This window comes from Colletotrichum acutatum (assembly GCF_030867785.1).
Source record: "Colletotrichum acutatum strain CBS 112980 chromosome Unknown BDZ83scaffold_189, whole genome shotgun sequence".
NCBI lineage: Eukaryota > Fungi > Ascomycota > Sordariomycetes > Glomerellales > Glomerellaceae > Colletotrichum > Colletotrichum acutatum.
In genome coordinates, this window is record NW_026849183.1 from 42,115 (window position 1) to 62,166 (window position 20,052).

Here is a 20,052-nt window from a genome sequence, read left to right on the forward strand (position 1 = left end):
TCTGGTTCTTGGCTTTGACAACGTAGTAGCTGCCGGTTCTGTTTCTATAGACTGACACCGTTGCACGTTCAACTCGCCGCCCTCTCTGTTACATGTGTAGGGAAGTAGGCGGTCTTAGTACATGTAATGATACAGCAGGCTAGGGGGACGGAGGACATGTTGAGGGTAAGTAGCCAGAAAAGTTATGAAGATATGAAATTTGAAGGTTGAGTGAAAGTTATGGGTTGTGACTTTTACTGTAAGACTCCACGAACCCGGTGCATGGTTTCGGGACAGGAATGGCGGGCTCTTCGCCCTGATGAATATGGCCTTAGTTGACGATCACTTCTAGAGACATTTTGTAAGATGATCCCCGGAGCAGCACCGAGATGACTGCGTCGAGTTGATCATTCATCTGCAACATTTGGACGCGCAAAGAAGCTTTGCGTCGTGGTCCGCAATCTCACTCACGGCATGTATACTTCAGTTTTATTTGGAGTTGAATGTATTCATCAATTGTTGCTAACAAATTCTCAGAAACCACGTATCGTGGGCAACTAACTGAGAAGGTAAACTAGGTACTAAGAATTATTTACGTCGCATCACGCATTATCATCCAACGTTTTCACGTCTCTCCTCCCTCTCATTATTCAGCTTAAGGAGCAGGGGTGGCAGCGGGCAAGCAGGCGCAAGCACTGCTAGCCTGAGCAACCTTATCCTCCTTGGCGCAGTTCTGCACAGCGTGCGCGGGAAGAACGCTAGCATCCTTGACAGGCTTGCTCAAGAATGACTTGCAGAAAGCCTGCGACTCCTCAAGACGGCCAGGGACGGAAGTGGCGCGGAAGGACCGCAGGCAGTTGTCGGCGTTGCAGACGGGGGCCTTGGGGCAGTCCTTGCCGGTCAACTTGACGACGAAGGCACCGCGCTCGATGGTGTTGATGAAGATGTAGCCTGAGGGGAAGTAGGCGTACGAGGACCAGGTGCCGACGAAGCCGACGTAGCCGCCGCCCTCGAAGTCGTCGTCCTCGGGGTAGATGTCGAAGTAGGCGGCCTCGCAGACGCCGGCACCGGTGGGGTCGGTGGGAATGGAGGTGCCGTCGAGGACGCGGAGGCCGGCGCCGTAGTGGGATTGGTAGATGTAGTTGTCGATGACGTACTGGTTGTGGTCGATGGCCTTGGTAGGGTGCTTGAACTCTGTAATATTATTAGTTTCCCGTTTTGTCTTGAATGGGCTGTTTTTGATTACGCACCTCCGGTCTGCTTGGGGTTCTCGAGGTCTCTGATGTCCCAGATGAAAGTGACGGGGTACCCATCTCCGCCAGGGCCGTTGCCGCGAACCTGTAGTATCAAGATTAGCTTGTGCAAAAAACTTAGTGCACATAATGTGATTCAACATACCTCATCAAGCTCGTCATCGAGGACAAGGAACTCTTGGTTGTTCACATCAAGAACCCAACCCTGGTGAGTGTAGGAAGCACCCTCATACGAGATACGGGAGATGATGTTAGTGACGTTGGCCTTATCGGTAACGTCGTAGATGGTGAGAGTATCCTCGTTGTAGCCGTAGCAGATGTCACGGCCCTGGTAGCGCTTGTCGGGTCCACGGTAGACCAAGCACTGAGCGTCGTGGACGTATCCATCGTCCTTGGCACAACCCAGAGAGACGGGGTTGGAGGGGTCCGTCAGGTCGAAGAAGTTCAGACCAGCGGCGCAAAGAGGGTCGGTACGGGGCGCGGCACCAACGGCGACACCGTAGTTGAGCTCCTCGTTGATGACGACGTTGTGAGCACGGCCCAGAGGCAGGAGGGCGTTGAAGTGGCCGGTTAAGTCGGCCTTGGCGTCGAAGACGACGGGGCTGGCGGGGTCAATGTCCAAGAGCTTCTTCATGTCGAAGATCTGGATGCCGTGGCCGACTGCCTCGGAGCCGATGACCATGTAGTGCTTGTAGGAGCGGATCTCGCGCCACTCAGAGGGTGCCGAGTACTGGGGCAGGCGGCCGAGGTAGACGAGCTTGCCGTCCGAGAGAATCTCGGCGAAAGCGGTGCCCTCGTACTGGCCGATGGCGACGAACTCACGACCATCGTCGTTGGTCCATCCCCACGAGGAAGAACCCTCAGCAAGGGGTCCACCAAGAGCAGCGTGGCTGACAAAGGAGTACAAGTCGGCCTAGAGTGTGTTACTCGAGTGTCTCGGCAAGAGCCATGTTTCTGGTGGGAACTTACGTTGTGGCACCTGAAGGTGTTGTTCCTGTCTCCAACGACGGCCTCGGCCCAACCGTTTACACAGGGGGTGTAACCCAGCTCGGGCCAGACCTCACTGTTGTAGGCACCAGCTTCTTTCTGGCGGGCGAACTCGGCCTGGTGTTTTTCGTCAGTCCATGTTCCTAGAGTAATCAGTGGAGTTTTGAGCTTACCTTCTTAGCAGCAATGACCTGTTCGTGGACCTTGCCAGAGTCGTAGAACTCAGCCGAGATGGCGTCGTTCATCTGGATCTCCTTGGCCATCGCCGAAGCGGCGAGGACGGCAAGGGAGCCGAGGTAGGATGAAGCGCGAACCATGGTGCGTGATGTCCAATGCAAACACTCTGAGCGTGTTTTGCGTATTTGAAAGGGAGGATTGGACTGAGATGAGCGAGGGAGGTGGATTGGAGGCTGGATTCCCTTGGAGATCAAGACAAACTGTTTGATGAGAGGTGGGCATGGTTCTGGATTTATATCCTGACCGGGTCAGATTAGTATGGACGGACCATAGCAACCAAAGTCCCAACCGTGTCTGCTAGTCATTGCTTCCTGTCATGGAAGCTCGATATGCAGTCATGTCGGGATGCCTGCTCGCGCCTGGGACTGCTGGAGTCCATCGATCTGGGCATTGTCTCGGCGCTACCAGGGGGACGAGAGTTGGTTCAGCAAATGTTCCTCGTGGAATTGCAACCATGGAAAAGTCGGATGCGACTAAGACATGCCAGGCTCACTGCACCGCAACATGTACTAGGCCATGTTGCCGGATGCAAGACAAGCGGGCGGTGCAAACAACAGCAACTGTTGCCGGCCAGTCACAAACGGCGGCAGGGTAACATCACATAGTGAGGAGTACTCCGTACAAGTGAGGTACCCAACTATCCATAGACGTAGCAGTGAGCGATAATTAACGAGTAATTCCGGGCGACAGTTCTGCTCAATTGGCCACCCGCTTGAGTGTTCTTGGAGGCTCTTGGCGGGGATCCCGAAAGGGCAGGTCCCGGGATTAGTATGGCCTTGGCGGACAACGGTCCGGGGAAGCTTCGCAGCCACGGCGCAGGAATAGCGGGACTTGGAAGTCCACTTCTCCGGGATGGCCTCTTTTTCCTTGGGCCGCTTCGTTTTGCTCCCTCTTGGTGTCTTCTCGAAGATAGCAGCATATCCGTATACGAGGTATGCAATCACTTGTTCGCGTGATCAATGTCGCAAGTTATCCGTTGGTCATCCGGAGATAGGGTTCTTTCCATCTCCACGCATGTTAGTCTTGCGAGTGGTTGTTATAGGCGCAAAGAAGGATTGAGCGCAATAAAACTCAGCTTGAATTGCTGCTGTCATGACTGACTGTTCCGATGCGACCAACATTGAGCTTCCTCTCCGGATCTACGGATGAGTTGGGCCTGGGGGCCCAAGCAGCTCTCAACTGCATGCAACCTCACCTCATCAAGCCCATGACGACAACTCCCACGTGGATCTCCTGGGTGGCCGAGGCATCCCAAGACTCTCCCCTCACGGAGCGCAGGTCGGCACAAGATTGAAAGCGGTGATGAGGCTCGCGACAGCAAAAGTCCTTTTGGTGCGCGATGCATCGGTGCCAAGACTGACTGGAGTGGACCAAGTACCTGAATTAAGCAGGACTTCAGCACCTATTGGTTAGATAGAGACATGCTGATAGGCACCTGCCAAGCAAACAAGCGGCCGGTCCGTCTTGACTCCCAGGCTGCCTTGTCCAGCAAAGTAGTCGAATACGATGGAAGGCCAGAGCTAGCTGTCGACGGCGTTGCTTTTCCTGGCATGGGGGCGCGAAGATTCCCCTGCCACCAGACGGCTTTCAAGACAAGATGTCTAGGCCACAGCGTGTAGGAGATTACCAGGAAGTGCGCCAAAGTGTTAGTCAGAGGTATTGACTTTCTTTGATCGTCGACTGCCGTCTACGGATAGAAGGTCGGTGGGAATAAGCGACAACACCCGAACTCTATCTAAAAGTTAAAAGAGTTTATTTCCCCTTCAGGTACCTCCTGGCGACTGCATCTGCAAAGTCAACAGGGGTCGTATCAAGCCCCAGTGTGAAAGGTGCCCCAAATCTCCACTCCGAATTGGCTCCCATCGGCTCTTTTGCCTCACCTCCATCAATGACTGCCATATTCTTACTCGGAATCGGGTCAGCAATGCAATGTTTACCCGCTTAGCGGCTGCATGGGTTGACGGGCTGGGAACGAGGGCAGCGAGCATTGAGTTAAATTGACAGAGTCTGAATAAGAATGGCTGGATTGACAGCTGGAGTGCACAGACGAGGAAGACTCAACCCACTGGTCTGACTAAGAACACCTACAAGACAGTCAAACAAGCTGTCAGAAAGGGTCAGACAATGATTGCTACAAATTTGAATCTTGATTAGGTACTCCATAATCCCCGCGCAATCGAATACCACTACTGTTGCTGTCCCGGTTACTTCAATTAAACTGCTTCTCTGCAGCTCAAAGGCGCGATTTCTCGCTCAGTTCGTTTTGACTGACCCGACATCCTCACTATCTCCCCCGCTTTAACTGTCCAAGCCTCGCTAGACTTGAAATGGCAGGAGACCAGAACCATTACTTTGGGCCAACATCACCAGGCCTACACCTCCACAAGTCATCCAACATCCATGACTCTCGAGTTATATCTGAAAGTCCTTTCGTATTCACAATCATACCCTATCAGCCAAGACTTTAGTCTCCAATTGTTGCGTTGGTCCATCCGGGTTCCTCTCTCTCGGGTCTGCTGTTGGAGTCCTCTTGAGCCAGCCAACACCGAGGAAATACAACCTCCCGAAGTTGACGTTAGTGCTCGCCGTCTTCACACAGTCGAGCAAGCCGAGGTGGGCAGAATACCCGATCAAAGCCAAGAGTCTGGTAGCTCTCCAAATCAGCAATTCTCCCACCGGCCCACGCGTTGACTAGACGAAGAAAGCTGGGCGATGACGATAGACGAGGACGGCAAGATGTGATCAGTCTGCGTTTCCCAAAATTTCTTGTGCAAAAAGGTCGTATTGAAACTCGAGAGATTCAAGAGATTTCACTCTTCATACAGGACTTAGAATTACTCGGCCAGTTCGCGTACTCGTACTTGTGTATAGTAGACATCAGAGAGTAGTACTTGGCGAGTTTCTTATTCTACATCCAAGCCTTCCTGACTTGAACCGCTCTGTACCTGTCGGTCTTTGCAGCTAGCTTCCTCTTCTGATCGGCAGCACGGATTGATTTGCACTAGATGCCTGTTCATTCTGTGGCATCCATGCAACTGTGCATCTCGCGTGGCTGCACATGGTCAGTCTATGGACGCATGGACATGCGGGACGGAAACAGCATGACCGTCGCGTCGTTCCGGGCGGCTTCCGTCGCTTCAGCTCCATTCTCCTCATCGGGCTGATGTAACTGCAGCATTCTGCCTAGACCACGGCTCTTAGATCTGGAAGCAGATGGTGGACCTATGGGACCAAAGAAGAGACGATCGATCGGCCTGCTGCGAGGCAGTCCCTTGGCAGGGGCTGATAATGGAGACTTTGAACGTAGATTTGACCGCGTGTGGTTGGGTATAAGAGCTATGGCCTGGATTCAAATTCAAATTCATACCGCTGAGAATTTGCAAAAAAAAAAAAAAAAAAAAAAACCACTATTGCTATTTGATAGCCGTTGCGAGGTTTGCTATCTATGCAGCCATACGTTGCTATTTGCATTGTAGAGCATGGCGATCGAGTAAATGTCGGTTTGGTGATGCTTACACATCCCTTCATCGCAACAGATAATCCCTTATGTACCTATCATAGGTGGATTGTAACAAAGACCTCCTTGACCGCAAAAGACGCCATTGGATTCGCAATTGCATTCAAGTCTTCAAAGGCACACAAATGGTTGCTTGCGATGCAGACTGTCGTATCCTTCCTTCGTACTTGTGGCAGGAAGTTGAGATAGAATATCCCATTCTGGCGGAGCTATCACAGCACTGCAAACACACCTCGATCTCGTATTCGAAAAATGAGTGCATTTTGTTACTTCTCAAACTTGTGGTTGAGGTCACACTTGAACGTCCCGAGTGTGACCATTCCATGCATGCTTGCCCTACACGAGATCCAGTACGCCGGCTAAGATTCAAGGGAGCGAAGAAAATGGGAGCTTTCGGTCTTGAAGTACCAAAACCGGCTGATGCGACCAATTGAGCTCTTTGTATTGAGCTGCCATTGAATGATCGTGAGCACCGACCTCGCCGTGGCTTCCTCGCAAACGACTTCTGAATGACACTGGCAACAGAGTGGCCTGGCCCCAATGGTCCTTTGTATCATCTTCCCGTATTACCACTGAGCCAACCATCTAGATGGACAAACGGAAGACATATAAACAAGACCGACGATACATTCACCCCAATCTTAGTCTCATCGAGAACACCTTCTCTTCCATAGTCCAATCTCTCGAATCGGATCGCTCTTTTGCACGTAATATCGCAATGTACGGCTCTCCTCTCTCCCTGATCATGTGTGCCCTGGCCGCGCGCCTAGTCACAAGCCACGCAGTTCCAATTGATACGACCATTAATCCGAGATCTCTCGACGAGCAAGGAAGAGAGAAACAACCCTGGGCAGCCCACGATGTCCAATGCCACAACGAGGCCGACTTCCCAGGCCACGCTGACATCAACCCCAGCATGCAATGGGAAGCTTCGTTGAGTTTCTGTGCCAGCGACCAAGGCAAGCGAATATTCACGACTTACCATGACCCGGCGGAGAACCATTACCCGACTGTCTTCAGGTCGCGCTACAGATGGAAGGACAACTGGAAAATTAACTACGACTTTTACGTCCAGTGGGTAGCTGGCTGCAGAACCGCATTCGGAGCGCAGAGAGTCGATGATCCGCTGCTTAGCAAGGACGGAAAGCCGTCTTGTGCATCCATTATGAACGAAAATTTCAAGAAGTGTTAGTTGTTTTTGGTCCTGAAGTTATTGAATTCCCCACCTTCTTGAGTCAACGAGCAAGGGTAGAACACAATGTCATAAAACTCAGCACTAAGCTAATCTGGCAATTTCTAGGCAACAACGGTGGCGTCGGCGGCGCAACGCAAGTGGGCTGTCTTCTGTACACTTTCAACGGTGGAAAAGGCAATAATCTACTCACGGTGGCTGAACTTGAGCAACGCAAAATATACGACGAGAAGTACAGCATCACGAGGGGACCTGACCCCTGAGACAGACGCAAACACTCGGCAGCCCTAGATCGGTTCGTCCTTGAGTAGGGTTATTGAGGACATGTACCGTGGTCATTGGACGATATTGCACAAGTTACAGGCTCTACACTGGAGATGTGGTTATCTTTGATTCTATAACTCTCAAGTTAGCCTAATTCAAGGCAGCTATGTCGAGGCTGCTCCTCAATTGCATAGCTTCTTTTCTTCACTCATTGTGTGACGTCCGATACTTCCGTGTTCTGTCACAACTTATTCTACTTGAGATAATGCTACCTAACGTCACGCAGTTCGGAAGCAAGCCTATCCTTTGACCATCTTCTCATTCATGCCGATCATTAGCGTGAATACGTATGCGTAGCGCTGCAAATGACTTATTCTTTTGTAGAGGTGGCCGTGGAGGTTTTATTCGTGATCGTTGGTCCAGTGACGGTGGAATTGGCCCTTTACATCTGAACTTGATCTGGCGACGAGGTTGAAGATTCATGGAGTTTTCTTTTTCAATTCTCGCAGAAATCTGAGTAGGCAAGATTTATCTGATCATAGTTGAGTACCGGTGATTGAATGATTTTCAAATTATAATTTGTGGTCTTGAAGCTGCGAAAAGTGCTGCATTGTGAAGAAACGGAAGCGTACCTTATGCTAATCTGTAGCTTACGGCTTCGGAACCGTTCCGTGGGCAACTTAATGAGTAATTGAGGTTGCATCAACATAGTGTGGTGTGTAAAATTGGTATTAGGTAGCTGTGACCCCTTCAAATCCAAATTGTCTGTCTAATCCATACGGGTAATGTCAATTGTGCTAATTGAATCGCATTATCCCATTGTAAGCCCCCAAAGTCTCTGGAGTTGCGCTCAACAAAGACGCAGAATGCCACTGAGTAATTGCTGCGATATTGGTGGCTCACCAAACCCCACGAAGCAAGGCGGGTGCGGGTAGCACATGCGGGGAAATGTGCCGGAGCCCGGATCCCAGTCGGTATTCGGGGGTAGCAGACTTCGTACTTAACCCCCACTCTTCCCCCAGCCTGTCGAGTCACGGTGCAGCGCAACTCCCGCGAACTCTAACGGTGGCCAACTTCCTGGCCAGATATTCACTTGTTTCCGCGACGCATTTTGCGATCCAAGAGAACCCTTCACGATGATGGGAGAAGACGAGGACTTTGAACTGTCAGGCAACGAAGAAGCTCAGTCTCCTACGACAACATCGGGGGCGCGCAGAAGGTCGGTGGCTGGCTCGACGCATCCGACGAGGTCTAAGCGTGCCAAATATGCAGCTGCCGCTTGGTACGTAAATCTGAATCTCATAGACTGGAATTGGGAATCTGACTGTGTCATAGCACCGAATGCAAGAAGCGGAAGCTCAAGTGCATTAGATTGGAAAATGCGGAAGAATGCCAGAGATGCATGTCAGGCGGCGTTCCATGCACATTCGGCCCGCCCCCTTCACAAGAAGGCGGGACTGGTGTAAGGGAAAGGGTTAGAAGTAGGAGGAAATCGAGGCAAAATAGGTCAGCGAATCCCTTCGTCCAAGTCAGCTTTGTTCATAATGCTAATTTGTATCAATAGTCAGCCAAGTACTGATCTCCGGAGCGAGCTTTCCATGCTCAGAGAGCAGGTGGCTACTCTCGCAAATACCGTAGGAAAGCTGGCCTCGGATAAGAGCCGTCAGGGAATGTCAGCTTCTCCAGGATCCCAGCAACAGATGTCTCTTCACGACAACTCTTCTGTCCAGGGAGAACAAGAACCGAAGCAACCACAATTTGTGGGACCCACCAGATCAGCGTTCAGTCTCAAGGTTGCCGAAACGTCATTAACGAGGATGGGGATCTCAGCTCAGGACCCGGTCACGGCAGCGGTCAGCGAGTCTCTTGCGCCGACCCGATACCCAACCCCCGAGCAGTCTGAACCCCCACAGTGGGCACCTGGAACAGAAATTCTTCTCACTCTGCCGCTTGAAGAATTCGTGAGGCTTCTTGAAGTTTTTGAGGAAGAGGTTGAGATCGTCTACCCCTTTATCGACACCCGTGAGATGATTTCGAAAGCAGCAGATATTCGTGCGTACGTGGAAGCCAATACGGATTTCGTGGTACCTGGTGCCACATCGAGCGCAGGTGTAGACATCAAAGATGTTATTCTCGCAAAAGTAGCTATCGCCATAAGCATGGTGGTAGAGGCACACGGAAAGAACCAATCAAGCAGCAAGCTAGTTGAACCTGTCAAACACCTGATCTACCAGCTTACTCTCGATGCGGAGGCTGATCTCAAAGTCATTCAAATAATGGCTATGATTGTGAGTACGACAGACTCGTTAACCTGATAGCAGAAGTGGCTGACATGATAAAAGAGTATTTACTACTTTTTCTCAGATGAAGAGCTACTCGCATGGAGAAACATCGGCATTGCAGCGCGAGCGTCTTTAGAGATGGGCTTGCACCAGAACCTAAGTCTCACAGACAATTTCCCAGACCCCAAGACGCGGAGTCTAGCAGTGCGGGTGTTCTGGTGCGTTTACGTATTGGATCGTCGCTGGAGTTTCGGAACCAGTCTATCCTTTGCCCTCTTTGACCGAGATATCGATCCAAACTTGCCTGAGCCAGTGAGTCTTTCTACCTGTACACAGAAAGTGTCTTGACTAACCTTAGTCTCAGTCTGAAGATTTCCAGTACCTTCGTTGTTTGATAGGTTACGGACGTTTATGCTCCAAGGCATGGGACGCTTTACCACCATTTAGCGCACCATCTCAGTCTATCCCAAAAGACACGGTTGCATTCCTTGACTTCACAGCGCAAACTTGGCTCAACTCAATACCCCCTGATCTTCAACTACGCCATCCGCAACAGGGTAGTATACCGACAGCTCAGCCCCGCTCCATCCGCCGGCTGCGAGCCCTCCTGTACTTACGGGGCAACCACATAAGAACTCTGATACATCGACATCATGTCATTAGCTCCGCAAGCATCGAAGCTGATGTCGAGAAGGCCCGTCTTGTCGTGGATATTGCCATCGATAGCATATCCGTCTTGGTTCATCTGAGCGAAACGAGCGATATATACGAACGGCAGCAGAGCGCGTTCAACTATTTTCTGTTGAGTTCTTTGGCGGTCATCTTTCTCGCTGTCTGCCATGGCACTAGGATCTTTGCCGAGCCATGCAGAGACAGCTTCCTCGCCGCGGTCGAGCTCGTCAAGTGCTTCTCTCGCCAGGGCACAGCCAGCCGCAGGCTGTGGAAGAGCATACGGGGTCTCTTGCCCCTGGCGCATCGCATCGGGCTCCGCGGTGATGAAAATGCTGGTGGTCGACGTGCTGATCCAGGCGAGCAACAATCTTTGAACATCATCCCCAGTTCTTCCCACCCCATGGACACGGTGCTTGAAGAAGAAAATCCCACGTCGGCTGTGGGGTTGGGCTCGGACTTTGCGACTATGCCATCAGCACAACCCATGGGTATGAGTGCAGAGTTCGGTGCTGGAGCCCCAGATGCATTTGCTCTCAGCAACGACTTGATGTTCCTCTTCGACGCTTTTGGGCAGACTGAAGATATATGGGCAAATGGGATGCAGGAATGCGTGGGAGGTGACGAGCAGCAGCCACCATTATCTGGAGAGGAGGAGATTTCGCGTCACTTTTGGGGTTTGATTTAGACTACTTTTATGGAATCGACCAAGGACTTTTTCAGCACAAGTCTTGGTGAATGGAAAATCACGGCTACTCGTCGCAGCCTCTGGCAGAGATGGGTCGCGAAATTGCATTATCAGTGAGCAGGGCTGCGGGGAACGGAAGCATTGAGCCTTAGCATTTCAAGATCTTAGTGTGTATGATTGAACGTCCTAATTGAGTGAAGTAACTCTTCGGTCTTATCGTGGTTACTGAGAGTGTGAAATGATATCTTCATTTGAACTAAGTCTTGCATTTGGTATTCATCCCCTATCTAACTCGAAACTTCCTGCCAAGCTCATCTCCTCCCTGCCCCCTCTCCTCTCTTTCGCTTACAGAACTTTCACATACACTATTGCCCATCAGCTCTCCAACAAAAAATCCATTACGCCTTCTCTTCGGTTGCCTTTAGCACATTACTCAACGTGCTAGTATCGCGAGGCACAAATCTCGCCTTGTACGGCCTAGGCATCGCTACAAGGGAAGTAGGATCGGCGTTGCCAGAAACGGGATGGTGGTCCACATCATCATGCTTCTCAATCTTGAAGCTGTTGAGAAGTCTCATGTAGACGAGGTAGAGCTCGCGGTTGGCCAACAAAGAGCCAGCGCACATGCGATAGCCGACGCCGTATGTGAACAACGGCGCGTCGGGTTGCTCGAACCACCGCTCGGGGCGGAAGACCTCGGGGTCAGTCCATACTTCAGGGTCTGTGGGGTGTTATTGAAGTCCTTGAGAAATAAGGCTCACGGAGAAGGAGATGTCTTACCCATGTTGCAAGCCCACGCGTTGAGGAAGATGACTGATCCTTTGGGGATAACGGTCTGTCCGTAAGGAACATCACGAACCGAAGCTCGGGGAAGAGCGAGGCGAAGGACAGTGTAGTATCTCAGAGATTCTCGCACCAAAGCAACGATGTACTTGCACTGTTGGTCATCCTCGGCGTCGCAGAGAGGTTGCTTCTCGCTGTAGAATTCTCTAATCGCCGCCGCGGCCTTGTCTTGAATATCTGGGCGCTGAGAAAGCATGGCGATGAACCAAGCCACCTGAGTTGTGATGGTGTCGAGTCCTCCTGACAGCATTGTCAAGCTGATGGAGGTCAGCTCCGCCTGGTTCAGCTTCGCATCCTTGTCCATGATGACGTTGGCCTGGATACAAGGCTTGTGAGTGCCGTTCGCCATGCGCTCATCCAGACCTCTGTTCAGAGCGGTCAAGTAGACGTCGCGTCTGCTGCGCATCTCTCGTGCCTTGGCGGAGTGCATGTTGATAGGGTTGATACGCAGGAGAGGGATGTAGTCTTGGAGGTTGCCCGTAGTTGAACGGAAGCGACTGATTTCCTCCTCGACGTGAGTGATCTCCTTGAAGAGGTTATCCTTCTGGCTGCTCATGCGAGTACCCCAGTTCAGGGTCAGGGCAAGAGACAGCGACAGGCGTTGGATCATCGGCATAGGGTCAACGGGAGCCTGTCCAGCCTTCCCATATTCGTATAGTTCCTTGATGAAGTCCCGCGATTCGACGTCGAGATGCGGCACATAGGTTGCTACTGAGGGTCGGTTCAAGGCCGAAGCAGCACCTTTGCGGCGACGCTTAAGGGAGTCGCTGTAGGGAGATGTGCCGATGGTCGTTCCAGCAGTATCTGAGAGAACCTAGTTTCCTTCCATCAGCCTCTTTGCTAAGGTATTGGACTCAAACACCATGCTATGTCATCATCTGCTGACATACCTTGTGGAAAGTGTAAAACTCTGGGCGAGAACTGAGTGCCTGGGCATTCTGTCCGAAGAGAGCCCTGGCCGCAGAAGCAGAGTTCACGACGACGACAGGAACATTGCCCAGTTGAATCTGGTAGACAGAGCCAAACTTCTTGGCCCATTTACGGTACTGCTCAGCCGCGTTGACCCGGATATCCCACAAGTTGCCGATGAGTGGCAGCCCTCCAGGACCGTCTAGCTTCGCTATCCTGGCCTTGGAGCGGATGAATTCATTTGCAATGACGTAGATGAGGGGCAGAAGGAGAATTGAGATGGCAGTCGACTGCAGAGCATGGTCGAATATTCTTTGCTTCAAAGCAAAGATGGCAGTTGAGATGGCCATGGCGTCGAATTGAGATGTTTCTGTGCTTCAACGTGTTGTAGACGATGAATTGTGTTGTAAATCTGATCCATAACTCGAACTCGCTAGCTAACCACCACCTCCATGATATACGGACAGACCCAGCTCGCCGTACTTACCCGGCTTCAGAGCCGCTCTCTGAGTATCAGAAGCTTTCCTGCCGGGTCCCGTCGGTACTGTCCTTCCTGGCAAACCGCCATCTGGAAACAGACCTCTCGGAACTGGTTTATTACAAAGTACACTAATTCCCCGCGTTCCCCACCCCCAGGTCGCTTTGCAGATGCAGCCAAGGGTATAACCCCCGCACGGAACGTCGGGATGGCTTGCAGAGAATGCGGGGTGCGTTCCGAGCGGAAGCTATGGGGTTCCGAGTAGCAAGCAGTTTCGTTCCCGAACCTTTCCCTGGACCTTTAGACCTCTCCAGTGCCGATAATATGACATGAGCAAGCATTGCCTTGCTTGAAAGTCGGATGCCAAACGTGGCTTGGATTGATTCCCCTATTTTCTCAACTCCAACTAGATACGGCAGGAAGACGTGTCAAAGGTAAGAGTAAAGATATCGTAGCGGTTCCTTATCTTTCGCCATGAGTCAGGCAGTGAACAAAGACACGTTCAGCAGATTTGGTGGTTCTCTGTACAAGGATGGCCGGCATCATCACAAATGACCAATCATATCACCAAATACCTACCTTACTCTTCGTTGGTGTCGAACATTTCTGCAATATCAGGACCTTGCCTCTCGTCGATCACGGAGGGGGCTGCTCACTGTTGTTTACTGAGTCTGTGAGGCGTGTTGCATCTGGTGCCCCCCAAACCCCAACTGCCCTCTCTCGGAATGCGGAAATCGCCCATGCTCAATATCTCGCTTCTCGACGAGAAAGGTCAAGCGCCGCCACCAGGCACCATCACCAATTCCTCAGCCCTGAACACGATTCCCATCCAACTAGAAACACCAAGAGCCTGTTAAGATCAAAGCATTAGCAATAGTTATTCTGCTAGGCATTGTGCCGCTGCTGCCGCATCATCAAAGCCAGACTGGTTCGGATAATCCGCGCTGGGTAATCCCAATCCCCGACATACCCGCGTGACTATCAGTTTGTCACATCCCCTTTCTCTTCGAAATTCTGCGTCCGCCGTGCCCGGTGCCCTAATTCCGTGTTCCGGACTCGAAAAGAAATAAGAAGAAAGCAGACAAAGTTGGGTAGGAAACACCCAACAGCAAGAAGCGACACAGACAGAATGGCTCGAAACTCCATCATGGATCAGAATGAAACAAAGACCGACGACCAGCTTAAGGCAGTTGATAGCATCCCCGGCTATCTAGTCCTTTCCGATGAAGAACGTCTCGCGCAACTCGGCCATCAGCAGGAGCTGAAGCGACAATTCTCTTTGACAACCTTGGGGGCATTATGCCTATGTCTTATGGCAACGTGGGAAGCACTTTCCACTGTCATTGCCCAAGCACTGCTGAATGGCGGTGCGCCATGCCTATTCTACAACTTGTAAGTTGATGTCAACCACTCGAGTCTGTTTCTGTCACGCAGTGGAGAACTTTCGAGTCATCGAACATGGGTTGACAATCTGCTCAGTGTTCTTTCCTTTCTGTGCTCTGTGTGCATAGCATCATCTCTTGGCGAGATTGCGTCAATCTATCCTACTGCAGGAGGTAAGCTTCCCTGAAAACCCTGGCTCCTACCTTCTCAAAGCTAATCACTCCATTGTAGGTCAGTATCATTGGGTCGCCGCCTTGTGTCCCCCTCGTAGCCGATCACTCGCAGCCTTCACGACCGGTTGGATCTCCGTGGGCGGTCTCATTGTCTTCTGTGCATCAGCGGCGTTTGCAGCTGGCCTGCAGACCCAGTCCTTGATCGTCATCAACGACGACTCTTACATACCGGCACGATGGCAGGGCATGTTGTTCTACTGGGCTGTGCTCCTATACTCAGCGGCGCTCAACATCTGGGGATCAAAGATGCTGCCCCATGCAAACATGATCTCAGGTAAGGAAGACAAGAGGAATAAATCTAAAGTCTATTTACGCGAACTCTCGCTGACAATGCCAAGGCATTCTCCACGTTGTGGGCTTCGTAGTCATACTGGTGGTCCTTGGCGTCATGGCTCCCAAAAATACCGCGTCTTTTGTCTTCACCGAAGTTGTCAACAGTAGTGGCTGGGAGAATGATGGTGTGTCGTGGCTCGTGGGCTTGATTAGCGCGGTGTATCCTTTCCTTGGGTCAGTTTCCTCTATAAACTATCTTTCCATCTATGGTCCCCTCAAAGGGTTGCTGACTTGATTTACAAAAGGTACGACGCTGCTTGTCACATGGCCGAGGAGATTCCCAACGCCCCACGAAATGTCCCCATTGCTATGGTCGGAAGCGTAACTGTGAATGGCCTGATGGGCTTCATTTACTGCACAGTCCTCCTGTTCTCGACAGGATCACTGGAGTCCCTCTTGACTACACCAACCGGCTTCCCCTTCATGCAGATTTATCTCGATGTCACCAGATCTCGGGCTGGGGCGACAGTGCTCTCGCTCCTAGTGATCTTGATCGCAATCGCTGCAACAGTAGGCGGCATTACCTCCGCGTCTCGCACGCTCTGGGCTTTCGCTAGAGACAGAGCTGTTCCATTCGACTCGCATTTTAGTTACGTCAACAAGAAACTTCAGGTCCCAGTAACTTCAATAGTCTTTGTTACTATGGCCCAGATTCTTCTCGGCTTTCTCTACTTGGCCAACACTACTGCTTTTAATGCAGTTTTATCTATGGCGATTATCGGCATATATCTTTCCTACAGTATTCCTATTGCATATATGTTGTTCGTCGGCAGGGGCAAGCTCACTCGCAAGGAGTATGGGCCTTTTAGGTTGGGCCCGGTTGTAGGGCCGGTCTTGAATGCGATCAGTCTTGTCTGGATGACTGTTGTCATCATTTTCAGCACTTTCCCTTCATCACAACCGGTCACTGCCCAAAACATGAACTATTCTACTGTTGTCATGGCAGGCTGGTTAGTCTTCGGCCTTGCTTATTATTTCATCCGAGGCCGGGCGAAGTTTGAGGTTCCAGTTGTAGTTTCGGATATCGTGGAAGGAGTTCGGGATAATTGAGCGTTCAGGTCGGTCCGAGGAGCTGTCATTTCATCATGAATTTCTGTCTTTATACGGTCAAGCTGTTCGAACCTTCTACGTTCCTCATCAAAGCATCGTCGCGAGGTTTAGCTTGGAGATCTCCATAGCGCCATACGTCCTTGACTAGCGTACATGTTGTTGTTGTTGTTGTTGTATTTAACGCCGTGGCGGCCGGGCTAGAGCCCTTACCGCAGACCTCCCGAAGGGTATATGGCGTGGAGGGCCGTGAGCCAAGGCTACCTACTCTACAGTACGTCGTCTCTTTACATCGTCCTCCAAATCATGCCTTGTGGCCACTACGCGTTCTGTCTGTCCCCGGTTCCCGCTGGTGCCCCAGTTTCATTCTTTCCCAAATCGTCCCTTGGAATCGGGAGGTTCTTTGTAGTCCGCACTCACATCTACCTAGGTGTGGATGCTGCTACCGCAGACAGATCTTCTGGAAGAAGTCCGTCACGCGGAGAAAGGCCTCGAAGCCTCGTGGGTCGGTGATTAATCTCTTGAAGTAGGCCTCGAGAGATCCCATAGGACCTATGGGCTCGGGCATACTGCGAGAGTGGAGGGTCGGCCACCGTTGCCTCCTCGCCAGCGTTAGTCGACAGTAGACCAGGTGGTCCACGTCTTTCGCCTCTCCACAAGAGCACATCATTAGAGCGTCGTCGTGGTTGAAACGTCGGTGATATTGCTCGAAGTCCCCGTGACCCGATCGTGCCGCCAGCAGGTGATGTAACGTAGCCCGCGGCAAGGCCAGTTCAGGAGGGCTGGACAGAGCTGCCTCAAGCCCCAAGTCCGCGTACCGCGGCCTTCGCTCTTTATACCACCATCTCCTGTGCTGGCTTTGTAATTTTTCCCTTGCAAGCCGCTTGATGCCCGCTAGTGTTGCCATTTGACCCATCCGCGCCGGCAGTGTCGTTCCTTCTTTGGCCAGCCGGTCCGCGGCCTCGTTTCCTTCGATGCCCTGGTGTCCCGGGGACCAGTGCGTCCGTATATCAAATATCCTGGCCGCTTCTTGGATTTCGAGGAACGCGTCTTGTGACGAGTCCGGCGCCTTGCCGCGGATGCCTTGTATAACGCTGGTGTTGTCGATACATATGTGGATTGGATGACCGCGATTGGTGAGCAGAGCCCTTCTGAGGCCGGTTCGCGCCCCTTCGACCTCGGCGTCGAACACTTCTGCTAGTCCGAGTCGGCCGCACCCTTGCGCTATGCGTTTGGAGTCTCGGTAGATGACGAAGCCGTACCCCACGGCTCCGTTCGTCGCCCTGGAGCCGTCCGAGAAGACGATCATATGGCTTTCCGGTACTGTCTTTAGCCAGCGCTCGAAAGCTTTCGCAGCCTCTTCTTTGCATTGAACTACTATCTGATCCTGTGAGCTTGGCAGGTACTGTGATTGGAGGAACGTTGGTCTTCCGCATCTTGGCAGAAGTTCAGCCGTCCGTTGTAGTCTCGTCTGTTGCTGTCCCTGCTGGGAGAGCCGCGCGACTAGCGGGTGTCGGCGATCAATCCTCTGTAGTCGGACTGCGGCCCGTAAACGGACGCCTTCTAAGGCGACTTTGGCTGACGGTAAGCCGGCGTCTCGGAGGAGGCTACTGGTTGGCGTTGTCCTCCAGACAGGTAGAACGATCCTTGCTGCCGCTGTAATGACGCTGTCGATCTTCTGCACGAGCCCCTTCTGGCCTGTGTTGACGGGTCTTCCTTGGAAAGGCGGACTCGTGCTGTCTCCGCGGCGTCTCGAAGCCGGCTCGGATCTCTACCTGTCTGGAGGACAACGCCAACCAGTAGCCTCCTCCGAGACGCCGGCTTACCGTCAGCCAAAGTCGCCTTAGAAGGCGTCCGTTTACGGGCCGCAGTCCGACTACAGAGGATTGATCGCCGACACCCGCTAGTCGCGCGGCTCTCCCAGCAGGGACAGCAACAGACGAGACTACAACGGACGGCTGAACTTCTGCCAAGATGCGGAAGACCAACGTTCCTCCAATCACAGTACCTGCCAAGCTCACAGGATCAGATAGTAGTTCAATGCAAAGAAGAGGCTGCGAAAGCTTTCGAGCGCTGGCTAAAGACAGTACCGGAAAGCCATATGATCGTCTTCTCGGACGGCTCCAGGGCGACGAACGGAGCCGTGGGGTACGGCTTCGTCATCTACCGAGACTCCAAACGCATAGCGCAAGGGTGCGGCCGACTCGGACTAGCAGAAGTGTTCGACGCCGAGGTCGAAGGGGCGCGAACCGGCCTCAGAAGGGCTCTGCTCACCAATCGCGGTCATCCAATCCACATATGTATCGACAACACCAGCGTTATACAAGGCATCCGCGGCAAGGCGCCGGACTCGTCACAAGACGCGTTCCTCGAAATCCAAGAAGCGGCCAGGATATTTGATATACGGACGCACTGGTCCCCGGGACACCAGGGCATCGAAGGAAACGAGGCCGCGGACCGGCTGGCCAAAGAAGGAACGACACTGCCGGCGCGGATGGGTCAAATGGCAACACTAGCGGGCATCAAGCGGCTTGCAAGGGAAAAATTACAAAGCCAGCACAGGAGATGGTGGTATAAAGAGCGAAGGCCGCGGTACGCGGACTTGGGGCTTGAGGCAGCTCTGTCCAGCCCTCCTGAACTGGCCTTGCCGCGGGCTACGTTACATCACCTGCTGGCGGCACGATCGGGTCACGGGGACTTCGAGCAATATCACCGACGTTTCAACCACGACGACGCTCTAATGATGTGCTCTTGTGGAGAGGCGAAAGACGTGGACCACCTGGTCTACTGTCGACTAACGCTGGCGAGGAGGCAACGGTGGCCGACCCTCCACTCTCGCAGTATGCCCGAGCCCATAGGTCCTATGGGATCTCTCGAGGCCTACTTCAAGAGATTAATCACCGACCCACGAGGCTTCGAGGCCTTTCTCCGCGTGACGGACTTCTTCCAGAAGATCTGTCTGCGGTAGCAGCATCCACACCTAGGTAGATGTGAGTGCGGACTACAAAGAACCTCCCGATTCCAAGGGACGATTTGGGAAAGAATGAAACTGGGGCACCAGCGGGAACCGGGGACAGACAGAACGCGTAGTGGCCACAAGGCATGATTTGGAGGACGATGTAAAGAGACGACGTACTGTAGAGTAGGTAGCCTTGGCTCACGGCCCTCCACGCCATATACCCTTCGGGAGGTCTGCGGTAAGGGCTCTAGCCCGGCCGCCACGGCGTTAAATACAACAACAACAACAACAACATGTACGCTAGTCAAGGACGTATGGCGCTATGGAGATCTCCAAGCTAAACCTCGCGACGATGCTTTGATGAGGAACGTAGAAGGTTCGAACAGCTTGACCGTATAAAGACAGAAATTCATGATGAAATGACAGCTCCTCGGACCGACCTGAAACGCTCAATTATCCCGAACTCCTTCACGATATCCGAAACTACAACTGGAACCTCAAACTTCGCCGGCCTCGGATGAAATAATAAGCAAGGCCGAAGACTAACCAGCCTGCCATGACAAACAGTAAGAATAGTTATGTTTTGGGCAGTGACCGGTTGTGATGAAGGGAAAGTGCTGAAAATGATGACAACAGTCATCCAGAACAAGACTGATCGCATTCAAGACCGGCCCTACAACCGGCCCAACCTAAAAGGCCCATACTCCTTGCGAGTGAGCTTGCCCCTGCCGACGAACAACATATATGCAATAGGAATACTGTAGGAAAGATATATGCCGATAATCGCCATAGATAAAAC

The 20,052-nt window shown here is 52.2% G+C and overlaps 5 protein-coding genes across 5 annotated transcripts; 3 read left to right on the forward strand and 2 right to left on the reverse strand.

Moving 5' to 3' along the window:
- Positions 1 to 634: 634 nt before the first annotated feature.
- BDZ83DRAFT_745304 (uncharacterized protein) lies at positions 635 to 2,536 on the reverse strand (the record flags this gene model as incomplete). The annotated part of the gene is made up of 5 exons (XM_060513184.1): positions 635 to 1,173; positions 1,230 to 1,317; positions 1,378 to 2,145; positions 2,202 to 2,336; positions 2,393 to 2,536. The coding sequence occupies 5 exons, from the start codon at positions 2,534 to 2,536 to the stop codon at positions 635 to 637; spliced, it is 1,674 nt and encodes a 557-aa protein (XP_060358425.1).
- Positions 2,537 to 6,395: 3,859 nt separating this feature from the next.
- On the forward strand, positions 6,396 to 7,428 carry BDZ83DRAFT_797419 (uncharacterized protein; the record flags this gene model as incomplete). The annotated part of the gene is made up of 2 exons (XM_060515890.1): positions 6,396 to 7,160; positions 7,274 to 7,428. Exons 1-2 carry the CDS (start codon positions 6,563 to 6,565, stop codon positions 7,426 to 7,428), a joined length of 753 nt encoding a protein of 250 aa, XP_060358426.1. The 5' UTR covers positions 6,396 to 6,562.
- Positions 7,429 to 8,431: 1,003 nt separating this feature from the next.
- Positions 8,432 to 11,255, forward strand: BDZ83DRAFT_684227 (fungal-specific transcription factor). Its single transcript, XM_060511238.1, has 5 exons — positions 8,432 to 8,711; positions 8,765 to 8,935; positions 8,994 to 9,717; positions 9,772 to 10,023; positions 10,076 to 11,255. The coding sequence occupies exons 1-5, from the start codon at positions 8,566 to 8,568 to the stop codon at positions 11,066 to 11,068; spliced, it is 2,286 nt and encodes a 761-aa protein (XP_060358427.1). The 5' UTR covers positions 8,432 to 8,565; the 3' UTR covers positions 11,069 to 11,255.
- Positions 11,256 to 11,466: 211 nt separating this feature from the next.
- On the reverse strand, positions 11,467 to 13,170 carry BDZ83DRAFT_757914 (cytochrome P450; the record flags this gene model as incomplete). Its single annotated transcript, XM_060514962.1, has 3 exons — positions 11,467 to 11,789; positions 11,849 to 12,725; positions 12,802 to 13,170. The coding sequence occupies 3 exons, from the start codon at positions 13,168 to 13,170 to the stop codon at positions 11,467 to 11,469; spliced, it is 1,569 nt and encodes a 522-aa protein (XP_060358428.1).
- A 1,275-nt stretch (positions 13,171 to 14,445) lies between these two features.
- Positions 14,446 to 16,297, forward strand: BDZ83DRAFT_592362 (amino acid permease; the record flags this gene model as incomplete). Its single annotated transcript, XM_060506527.1, has 5 exons — positions 14,446 to 14,690; positions 14,778 to 14,854; positions 14,913 to 15,188; positions 15,253 to 15,421; positions 15,493 to 16,297. 5 exons carry the CDS (start codon positions 14,446 to 14,448, stop codon positions 16,295 to 16,297), a joined length of 1,572 nt encoding a protein of 523 aa, XP_060358429.1.
- Positions 16,298 to 20,052: the final 3,755 nt, after the last annotated feature.